At 48.9% G+C, this 10,424-nt stretch overlaps 2 protein-coding genes across 9 annotated transcripts; one reads left to right on the top strand and one right to left on the bottom strand.

The window, feature by feature from the left end:
* Positions 1 to 1,410: 1,410 nt before the first annotated feature.
* Timm10b (translocase of inner mitochondrial membrane 10B) lies at positions 1,411 to 4,257 on the bottom strand. Of its 2 annotated transcripts, NM_053371.3 has the most exons (4): positions 4,207 to 4,257; positions 3,969 to 4,064; positions 3,595 to 3,799; positions 1,411 to 1,728 (listed from the first exon to the last, which is right to left on the bottom strand). In NM_053371.3, the coding sequence occupies exons 1-3, from the start codon at positions 4,234 to 4,236 to the stop codon at positions 3,623 to 3,625; spliced, it is 303 nt and encodes a 100-aa protein (NP_445823.1). In that variant the 5' UTR covers positions 4,237 to 4,257; the 3' UTR covers positions 1,411 to 1,728; positions 3,595 to 3,622. The 2 variants fall into 2 exon arrangements, with proteins under 2 accessions (NP_445823.1, NP_001376161.1); NM_001389232.1 differs by lacking the exon at positions 1,411 to 1,728 and having other exon boundaries at positions 2,956 to 3,799.
* A 64-nt stretch (positions 4,258 to 4,321) lies between these two features.
* Arfip2 (ADP-ribosylation factor interacting protein 2) lies at positions 4,322 to 9,128 on the top strand. 7 transcript variants are annotated; one of them, XM_006229933.5, is made up of 8 exons: positions 4,322 to 4,541; positions 5,345 to 5,445; positions 5,660 to 5,756; positions 6,433 to 6,551; positions 6,723 to 6,944; positions 7,478 to 7,635; positions 7,771 to 7,945; positions 8,362 to 9,128. In XM_006229933.5, exons 2-8 carry the CDS (start codon positions 5,347 to 5,349, stop codon positions 8,515 to 8,517), a joined length of 1,026 nt encoding a protein of 341 aa, XP_006229995.1. In that variant the 5' UTR covers positions 4,322 to 4,541; positions 5,345 to 5,346; the 3' UTR covers positions 8,518 to 9,128. The 7 variants fall into 7 exon arrangements, with proteins under 7 accessions (XP_006229995.1, XP_063141661.1, XP_063141657.1 ...); NM_001004222.1 differs by having other exon boundaries at positions 4,446 to 4,541; positions 5,305 to 5,445; XM_063285581.1 differs by lacking the exon at positions 6,723 to 6,944 and having other exon boundaries at positions 4,383 to 4,541.
* The last annotated feature ends 1,296 nt before the right edge of the window (positions 9,129 to 10,424 follow it).

The following is a 10,424-nucleotide window of genomic DNA, read 5'->3' as shown; positions in this document are numbered from 1 at the left end:
TAGTGAAGACTATGAAGAGGGTGAGCCCAGTACAAAAGTTAGGGCACGATAATTAGAAGGATAGGAGTAAAACCTAAGAATGAAATCAAGACACTGAGAGAATGTCAATGAGGCACTAACTATAAATAGTATCAAATGCCATTGAGAGATGAAGTATGTATAGGACCAGAAAATAACCACCAGGCGGTCTTGTAAGCACTCTTTCAATAGAGTAAGGGCTACAGAACTTAAACTATGCTTGTCTGGAGATTGGGAATGGATAATGACTTGCAAGGTAGACACAACTGTGTTTGAGATACATCTGTAAAGTAGTAAAAATAGGATGGTAACTGGAAACTCGGTATAACTGTTTAACAGTGGAGTCCTTAGCATATTTAGAAACTGATGACAATAAGCAAGAGGAAATTGGAAGTACTCAAGTAGGAAATGAATTAGGACTCCAAGTCCAAGAATGGGCACTGGCACGGGCCGAGAGGGTTTCCTACTATTTAGAAGGGCAAGGGAATGATGTGGATGGGTTAGTCAGCAGTAGCATAGTAGAGATTACCTATAGAGAGCTTTTACTTTCAGTTCAGTACTGAGTTCAGTAAAGTTCTGAACTCAGAATGTCAGGACTACCACCTCTGCCCTCCAATGTTTGTGGCAAGACTATGTCGAAATTTACAACTGGTGTAGGTATGTAGGTCAAAGGTAGAGCCCTTGCTTATTAGCATGTCCAAAAACCTGAATTCGACTTCCTGAAACCCTCTCCCTCAAAAACAAAACCAACAAAACCAACAAAACCACAAACACCATCACCATCACCACCACAAAACCCAACCAAACAACCAACAAAAGTATGCCTGCCAGGTGGTGATTACTCAGGAGGTTGAGGCAGGGGGATCTCTGTGAGCTCAAGGCCAGCCTGATCTAGAGTTGAGTTTCAGGACAGCCAAAGTTACAGAGAAACTGTCTCAAAAACAAAACAAAAAATTTCTATATGCTGTGCTTGAGAACACTGCCCTGCTCTTACTATGCCAATGGTTATCACTTTATGACAAGACCTGAAAATGATTAGCAACCACAGAAAGGGAAGAAACTGGAGACTGAAAGAAGAAAAAGGACCAACAAGCCAGATCAAGGCACATTTGCTTTTGCATTGAAGGCAAAGTGCAGATAATGCTGGATGTAAGAACTCTCTAGACTGAGTGGGCGTGGCATAGGTGTAACCTCAGCACTTGGAAGTAAAAGCCAGCGAATTTGAATCCAAGGTGTGAGACTGCATAGTGAGACCACCTCAAAACAAAATGAGACAAACAAAACAAAACAGTTCAGATAGTTCAGAGCGGGCTTTAGGCACATATGTTTCCTAGTCTTTTTCCAGCAATTACTAATTATGTGTGACATGGGAAGAGAGGAAACACAGACAACTCACAGCACATGTTTATTGAAGGGATACATACAGATGCTGATGTAGAGCTCTCTCAGCAGTCACACAATATCCTGGGTCTCCACCTTCCTGGTTTGGGGAATTAAGTTCACAAGCTGCTCTACTCACGTTTGTACTTGTCAAGGAGTGAAATTAATCATGTACACAGGTCACTCTGTAGGGAAGCTTCTGGTCAGCAATTTTTATATTCCTAAAGAATTATCTAGCAACCAGTTGTAGCCCATGTCTGTAATTCCAGTACCTGGGAGGCTGAGACAGGAGGATCGTATTGAAGACCAATGTGCCCACAGCAAAACCACCTAAAAGGAAAAGAAAAAAAAAAGAAAAAAAAAAAAAAAAGAAAAGAAAAGAAAGAAAAGAAAAAAGTTGTGACACGCCAGAATCTGCTTTTCAAGAACTGTTTAAGACAGGGCCCTCCTGTTTTCGTGCTTCTTTACCTGTCTAATGAAAAATACCTCCTAGTTTTGCAATTAAAAAGAGTATGATAAATTTATACAAAACAACTCAACAGACATCATTTAGAGTAGTCTGCTGTAGTGCAAAGACTATCAGGCTTGATGTCCCAGCTCACTTTATTGATAAGAGTCTTGATATAACAGCGCAGAACGCTTTCAAACTCACAATGCTTGGCCTGTTAGTGCTATGACTGCAGGCACATATAACAAGCCTTGGAACATGATTAGCCTTTCAATATGGAGTCAGCTGGGATTTTCAATTTTTTGGCTGGCCAACAATTGGGAGGTAGAGACAGGAGGATCAGGAGTTCAAGGTCATTTTTAGTTACCATTTCCAGGTCAGTCTTGGGTACATGAGACCATAACTCAAAGTAAATAAATAAAATAAATAAATAAATAAACGCAAATTTCTGACCTGTAGGTGGGGGGAGGGCAGAGAATCTGCTCTGTGAATGGTTGGTTTTCACTGTGAATTTGATTCCTTTGTAAAAAAAAAAAAAAAAATGAAAGCTGGCCACCTGTTGCAATGGTGGAGGGGATGGGATGGGATTTCAGGAAGCAGTGAAGGGGAAGTGGGTAGCTTAGTTGTTTAGAGTTCACACCAGGCAAGCACAAGTGCCTGAGTCTAATCTTCTGGGAAACAGTAATAGGTGCAGACCCCATGCTGTTGCCCTGCAGGCTGTATTATCCTCGAAGCCCCAGAAGCCCCATGTGGTGGTGCATGCCATATCCTCCTTCCTTTCCCCATCTCCACATTAGGAGTGAAGTCATGGAAATGGCAGCTGCCAGGAAAGGACTCCTCCGGAGTATAGACGTGAATCCCACAAAAGGGGGTGGGGGAATAATGAAACAAGAATAGAGAAGCTGGCAACAGGGTAGTTAGAGTACTGGAAGGTAGAGAACTGAAACTAGGGGACTAGACAGGCAGTGAAACACTGAGGAAGCACCGGGTGGAGGGTCACAGATGGTATTTAACCATCTCTCCCTAATACCATCTCCCTTTCCCTCAGGTTTCTCTTGAGGTTTGACTAATGTTGTCTTCCTGACTGACTGAAGACAAGAAAGTCCTTCTTTGTTTAAAGTCTTTATTTCTAATTTCACAAAAGCAGGAAATACTAAGAGAGTAAATTGGGGAAATGGTCAACATTCCTAAATTCTTAGAGGCTTGTCTTTGTTCTGTTGTCACTGATCTCCTAGGAAGCAGTGACTAAAACCTAAGGGGGCACTGTTTTCTTCCTGCTTTTGTTGTTTGATATTACCTTCTTCCCCTAGATCTACAGCAATTCTTTTGTCTGACAGCTGAGAATAAAAACTAGTTAAGAGCCAATGTATATTCAGGTACTTGAGTTAGACCCTAGGACAGGCACAGAGAACTCTCCTTTTGGAACCAATTTCCCATTGTTATTACCAACCTTCAAACTGTAGCCATAATCCTTGCTTTTGCTGGGGTGCTGGGAATGCTAAATTTGTCCTTCTACATACAAGAAGGTAATACATCAACTGCCAAGGCTAAAGGCACTAGACAGGCAGTAGATGACAGAATAAAGGATGGTACCAATAAAGAAAAGTTCTTGCCAAGTAAATTAACCAGAATACAAAAACGGGTTTATTGGCTCCAAGAAAAGGAGCAAGAGCACCCAGCTTTCAAGCTCAGTCTCTCTGTACATATTTAGACAAGCCCAAGGTCCATAGAGGAGCCTATCCAAGCACCTTCTCTCCTGCGGTCAGGGACAGCTAGCTAGCTGCCTGATGGCGAGTCTCTGGGCTGTTCTGCAGGAACACCTGGCACGGCAGAGGCAGCCTCGTAGTCCGCCATGCGGCGCTGGACCAGGGCGGGCATGAGGTGCACGTAAGCGGCCATGAGGCGGTGGTTAGAATGGATGAGCTTCCCAGCACAGCTGTGCAGGCAGGCCTCCTGGAAGGAAGACAGATGGAAGTAGAAACTAAAAGGGGTCCTGTCAAGCCCTCCTCCATCCTTCCCGGTCCCCAGCCTAGGAATGAGGTCATGAAAGAGAGGGGAAGTGGGGGGAGGGGGTAAGTCACATCACGTTATTGTCAACTCTGGGACCCCCCACAGTCTCCACCTCCTCAGCGTCCAGAGCTCGGTGGTGCAGGCTGGGCACACAGCGCTGGAAGCACAGTTCTGTCATCCGATTGTAGACCAACAGAAAGTCTCGCAACTGAGAGAAAAAGGAACCAAGACTTCACCACCGCCGAGGCTTCCTGGGGCGCGCAGCCCGCCTCCCCCTCTGGGGGTTCTTGCGTGTACCCCTGGAAACAAACTGCGCGTCTAACCCAGAGAGCAACTTAGCTCTCACTCACGTTTCTCAGTTGCTGCTGCTGGTGCTCCATCACGCCCAGGGCGCATGGCGTACGCCACTTCCGTCCGGAGGGGGTGGCTCTCGGAGTCGCCCCGGAAGTAAACTCTCGGTACTCCCCCAAGAGCTTGAAGGCGTAGCTCCAGGCTCGCCCTGCCCACAACTGTAAACGTCACCTCCGCCCTTTTTCTCTGCGACGTGGCCGGCTTCTTCTGCCCAGAGAGCATGTCACTTCCGCCAAATCTCTGACCTGCTGCTAGGATCGCGACGGGAACTGGAACCCGAGGTCCCCGCGCGGTCCGGGCCTCGCGCCCTGAGGGGAAGAGCGGCCCGGCCCAGGTGAGAAGGACGTACTTGGACGAAGGGAAGTTGAACGCACGAACCTGTACTGAGGGCAACATGCCCTGAGCCCTTGGCAAGGATGAGGACACACCTGATGCCCAGGTGTATGGGGGTGGGGGGTGCCTCTCACATCTGGAAGGCTTCAACTGACTTTGGAAGGGATTGCCTGTGTCCTGGTGTCCTGACACCAGGAACATTCACTAACTGCTTCAACTAAGGCCTGGTGGGGAGGGCCTGAGGGAGTCAGGTGCATGAGATGGAGAAAGGAAGAGACCAGACCATCTGAAGGAAGAGGGGAAGGAACACCAAAGGATGTGAAAGATCAGGATCGCAGAGCATGCCTGAGTGGCAAGTGAACGTCTGAGCCTAGGAAAGAGTTTTGGTAAACATGCTTATGCAGGGTTAAGTTCCCAGAGAGCATAGACCTTCCCTCTGGTCCTCACTGCTGCAATTCCATTGCCTCGGTATCTCACACATAGTAGAAACTCACCAAATGTTTGTTGAATGACTGAATGCATGAATGGTTACTAAAGGCGAGGTTGGGGGTTACGAGAAGACACCAGAGGCTTTGGTATGCATGCATTTGTAGAAATAATGTACTCAGAAGAGAATGGATACACATACTCAAGGAAAGACGTGGTGGCTGATCCCAGGACACCCAAGCCCTAAGACAATCCCTGAAACCTCTGAGAACACAGGGGAGGCCTCCTTATTCTGGAGTGCTGGCTAGTTTCCAGAATTGTCTTGTTGGGCTTTACAGCGTGCTGGGGTGGAGACCTTGACTCCTGTCCCTTCCCTAGCCATGACGGACGGGATTCTAGGGAAGGCAGCCACAATGGAGATTCCCATCCACGGAAATGGCGAGGCTGGGCAGCTTCCTGAAGACGATGGGCTGGAGCAGGTGCTTCTGTTTGATTCTTCTAATTGTCTCATTATGCAGTCCTGACTTATAAACCTTTTACTTTCCCCCATCCCAATAGCCTTCAGTTAACTAAACTCCTTCCTAGTTTTCAAATCTTTATGGTTCTGTATAAACTTTATGTGCACTGCCTCCATCCCCAAATGTTTCATCTATCCCTGTGTTCCTGAGGTGCCCCCTCTTCTCTGACCTATAGGACCTCCAGCAGGTGATGGTGTCAGGACCCAACCTCAATGAAACTAGCATTGTGTCTGGTGGCTATGGGGGCTCTGGTGACGGACTCATCCCCACAGGTATGAGTGATAGAGACAGGCTTGAGGGGTGGGGATGGGGGCTGTTAAGGCAGCTTGCCGGCACATAGGACACATACAGTAAAGCTTGACTCGTGACTGAAGAGCTTCAGAACTGCTAGTGTGAAGTTCATAGCCTGTTCAGTCCCAGACCAGCTCCAGAGTTGCCCATCTGCTTCCCCCCTGCCACTTAGTCTCTAAGATAATCTCATTTGTCTTTTCCTCCCTGCCGCCACCACCTGAGCCAAGTTAAGACCTTGAGGTTATGAGCACTCAGGAGCTTAAGGCCAAGTTGGAGCTTTGTGAGGCTTCTCAGACTTTCATTTTAGACTGTTACACTGACTAGAATTCTACCTAGAAATATCAGCCAACTTCCTTGTTTTCTGTGCCCACCATCTTTGATCCTGCCAATCACACATATCACGATAGCTTCTATTCTTTCTTCTTGAGTACACTAACAACACTCTTACCCTATCCCAAGAATGCCAGATACATGCATTGAGTTGGTTTGGTGGTCAGGACACAAGTCCTTGTTCCCCCTAGTAAGCAGAAGAATGCAGTTGTCTGTCTAGATTTTCCTTCTTCAGCAAGGTCATTTCATGTGCTGGAAGGGAAGTGGGCCACAGAAGTGTCTGGTTATATCTAAGAGAAACTAGTGTCAGAGAACTTGGTCCTTTAGGGTCTGGCCGCCATCCGTCTCACAGCACCTCACCTTCTGGCCCTGGTGATGAGGTGGCCCGAGGCATCGCTGGAGAAAAGTTTGACATTGTCAAGAAATGGGGCATCAACACATATAAGGTAAGATTCAAGCACCTCTTCTCAGAAACTCTCCATGGGGCCCTTTTCCCTTTCCCTGGGTCTTAATCTACAGTCTTTGCTATGACTAAGAGAATGGGGGTGCTGGAGTAGTTCCTTGTGGGGTGGAGTTTAGATTTCTGACCTCCATCCCCCCACCCCCATTCCAATCAGTGCACAAAGCAGCTGTTATCAGAGAGATTTGGCCGAGGCTCCCGGACTGTGGATCTGGAGCTAGAGCTGCAGATTGAGTTGCTGCGTGAGACGAAGCGCAAGTATGAAAGTGTCCTGCAGCTGGGCCGGGCACTGACAGCCCACCTCTACAGCCTGTTGCAGACCCAGCATGCACTAGGTGATGCCTTTGCTGACCTCAGCCAGAAGTCCCCAGAGCTTCAGGTGCCTCAGCCAAAACAGAGAGGGTGGGGGTACTGGGCCCTGGTCCTTCCAGGCAGGCATCCCTCAGCCTCCCTCCCTCCCTCCCTCCTGCAGCCCCCAGGGAGAACCCCTCTGGGGTACGCCCAGTCCTGCCCCCAGCATCACTCACCTATGGAGGCAGCCTAAGGGTTTGTACTGAGGTCCAAAAGTTGGAGGGGTTGTGGGAGAGGGCGCACCACAAGTAACCTGTCTCCATGTCATCCAGAATGCCTTTGGTGCTTGGCCTAATCAGACCCCCTCCCTGCCTGCTGCACTAGCTTTCTCTGTTCCTGTCTTGTAAACTCACCTAAGACCTCCCACCCCCACACTCTTACCTCAGGCATCGCCAAGGCGACCCTACTAACTTTGTGGCTAAGAGAGCCTTGCTAGAGGCAGTCTGGTTGTTGTAGTTTTGATGGCTGATTCTTCTTTGGGATGGAGGGAAATGAAGGGCTCTACAGCTCCAGCCAGGTAAGGACTGTTGCTCAATGCCTACGCCTCCCTTCTGCCCTTAGGAGGAATTTGGCTATAATGCAGAGACACAAAAGCTGCTGTGCAAGAATGGGGAGACGCTGCTGGGGGCTGTCAACTTCTTTGTCTCTAGCATCAACACGCTGGTCACCAAGACCATGGAAGACACACTCATGACTGTCAAACAGTATGAGGCTGCCAGGTGTGGGCCCAAGGTTTGGGAAGTTGGCTGGCATGGGTCAAAAAGCAAACAGTAGGGGCAGACAGATTCAGAGAGGAAAGGAATTATGTGTGTGGATGAAGAGGTGGATTCCAGCCTTTATCACCCCCTTCCCAGGCTGGAATATGATGCCTACCGGACAGACTTAGAAGAGCTGAGCCTAGGGCCCCGGGATGCAGGGACTCGTGGTCGACTTGAGAGTGCCCAAGCCACTTTCCAGACCCATCGGGACAAATATGAGAAGCTGCGGGGAGATGTGGCCATCAAGCTGAAGTTCCTGGAAGAAAACAAGGTGCTGCCCTACTCCCTTGGTCCTAAGTCACAGTACCCGTCCTTTCAAACCCTCCTGATTGTTGCGTGGGGAGCTGTCCCTGGCTAGGGAGTGGGTTGTTCCTCTAGCCCCTTGATACCTGGGCACTTTCAGGTCACCCTTCTCATCACTGGCCTTTTTTGTTGAGGATCTAGCTACTAGTCCCATTAGCATAACTGAAAAACACTGCCCCTTGGGCTGGGGTTCCAGAACCCTAGACGCTCTGATCAAGTCAGGTTTCTTTCTTCATATTGCCCCTTTTGACTGCTCAGAAAGTCCCCCACCCCAATGCACTGTCAGCAGAGTCTATATGCTCTGGTCTGTGTCTGGGCTTAGGCTTGTAGCCCCTCCTGAAGGGTGCCTGAGTCCAGCCTTAGCTGACCCTGCTGGGCCCCCAGATCAAGGTGATGCACAAGCAGTTGCTGCTCTTCCACAATGCCGTGTCTGCCTACTTCGCTGGGAACCAGAAACAACTGGAGCAGACTCTACAGCAGTTCAACATCAAGCTGCGGCCTCCAGGAGCCGAGAAGCCTTCCTGGTTAGAGGAGCAGTGAGCGGCTCCCAGCCCAACTTGGCTATCAAGAAGGACACTGGGCGGGGCAGCCCCAGGGTGAAGGAGATTGGACATGGGATGTCCTTTGCCACTTACTTGCTGGCTTGGGCTCCCCTTTCCTGGCTGGGGTCTGACACCAGTTTTGCCCATCCTGCTGTGGTCTGAAGAGGGCCTGTAGGCCCAGAAGCTGCTGCCCTGTCCTTTATCTTCCCAGCCACTGGGCTTCATTCCCAGGTCTTTTCCTTTCACTCCACAGCCAAAGGCTATGACAAAACACTCCCTGGCCAATGGCACCACTCCTCAGGCCTATCCCCAGCTCTTGGGATGTGCCCCTGACCAAAGACAGGACCTCAAAAGGCTCTGTCAGCCAATGGCAGCTCTTCTTGGGCTCCCCTGGGCCAATAGTGTTGCCTCCAGTACCCTTTGTCCCTCCTCAATGTGTGTCCATTGCAGAGAAGGGAACTGGGACCAAAGGGGTGGGAATAATGGGGAGCCCCACTTGTGGCCCTGCATCTGAATGGGCCTTCCCCTCATCCACCCACCCAGTTGAACTGTGCTTAGAGCCTCAGAAGACTGGGTTCTAGCACTAGGAATAAACCTTTCATAAAAGCAGGCCCAGTGAGGTCAATTTGTGGGGGAGTAGAGGAGGGTGGATTGGTAAGAAATGCCCAGTAATCTTGAATTCAATTCCTATGAATTCAAAAGTACTGCAGCTAAGTTTGAGAAGCTGCTAAAGGCCTGATTCCCTCCATTCTCAGAGCCAAAGCTTTCTCTTCCAGTTAGCACCAAGGTGATCTACGTGTCTGAAGAACATAGGGTCCAGAGGGGGTTGGGCTGGCTAACCATCATGCATTCAATCACACAGCCGGTGTTTACTGAGTGCTTTTATTTGCCAGGCACTGCGTTAGGCCCTGGGGAAACATCAGTGAATAAAACACGGTCCCTGCTCACAGTGCTTAAGGCCTAGTGGGGGATAGAGACAAGTAACCAGGCAACTACAATACAATGAGAAAGGCTAGGATACGGGATGCAGTGGGAGCACCAGATAAGGGGCATCTAGCTTAGACTGGGGTAGAGATGGTGATGCCAGTTTAAAAGCTGAGATCTGAAAAGTAAGTAGTTGACAGCTCAGGGAGAAAGGCCAATGTCCCTAAAGTCTGAATAAGAATTCAGTCCGGAATGAAAAATAAGTGGGTGTGACAAGAGGCAGGATTTTTGATCTTTGGAGAAATAGAACTAAGAAACCTCTTAGAGATTTGGCAGCATGGGAGAACCGTAGTGTTGAAAACATACTTTCTGGGCTATTGGGTCGCCTAGTGACCCTTGCTTGTCACTCTAAGCATGAACCCCACCTGAGCTCCTTCACATCCAGTGACTAGCTACTGCAGAGATAAAGGCAGTCTCACCGCACCCTTGCACTGCTCTTGCTGAAGTCAAACCTGATCATTATATAAGAAATCACAAGAAAACTCCCAGCAGCACTTTAGTCAGGGCTTGAGTGCCATCAACTACAGGTCCAAAGATACATGCAGACTTTTGCAGCATTCTCTCACCTCTGGAGGGTGGAGAAAGGGGACTAACCCAGTCAGCAGGTTCTCACAGCACAGGGTGCACACCAGTCTGACTTGACTCTTTGTCATTGATAACTGCAATTCCCAGGCAGTGTTCCTGGGCTCTGGTTAGCCTTTATGTAGTCAGCTGTCTGCCTTGATTATTAGAGGTGCTGGTCCTCATATTAGCCCCCTTCATTATGGGCCACTGGGGATTGTTCGTTGTAGGGGCACTGAGTCTCCAAATGGTTGGAGACAGAACCTGAGAGCAGAGCCCAAACGTGGTTCCACCATTTTCTAGCTGATGAGGATTAATGCCTGGGGAACATACGCTCCGCTCCTTCCGTTGTAAAGCTGC

The sequence above is a fragment of the Rattus norvegicus genome, chromosome 1 (genome assembly GCF_036323735.1).
Source record: "Rattus norvegicus strain BN/NHsdMcwi chromosome 1, GRCr8, whole genome shotgun sequence".
Taxonomy (NCBI): Eukaryota; Metazoa; Chordata; class Mammalia; order Rodentia; family Muridae; genus Rattus; species Rattus norvegicus.
This window is presented reverse-complemented; position numbering and strand designations above follow the sequence as displayed.

Bases quoted from the DNA above. Each gene is read 5' to 3' on its own strand.
- Arfip2 (XM_006229933.5), top strand. From the start codon at position 5,347: ATGACGGACGGGATTCTAGGGAAGGCAGCCACAATGGAGATTCCCATC. The intron at 6,552-6,722 runs GTAAGATTCAAG...CATTCCAATCAG, and splicing joins GGGGCATCAACACATATAAG to TGCACAAAGCAGCTGTTATC. The intron at 7,636-7,770 runs GTGTGGGCCCAA...CCCCCTTCCCAG, and splicing joins AAACAGTATGAGGCTGCCAG to GCTGGAATATGATGCCTACC.
- Timm10b (NM_053371.3), bottom strand. From the start codon at position 4,236: ATGGAGCACCAGCAGCAGCAACTGAGAAAC. The intron at 4,065-4,206 runs GTGAGTGAGAGC...TTTTTCTCTCAG, and splicing joins AGCAGCAGCAACTGAGAAAC to TTGCGAGACTTTCTGTTGGT. The intron at 3,800-3,968 runs GTGGAGACTGTG...TCTTCCTTCCAG, and splicing joins GAGCTCTGGACGCTGAGGAG to GAGGCCTGCCTGCACAGCTG.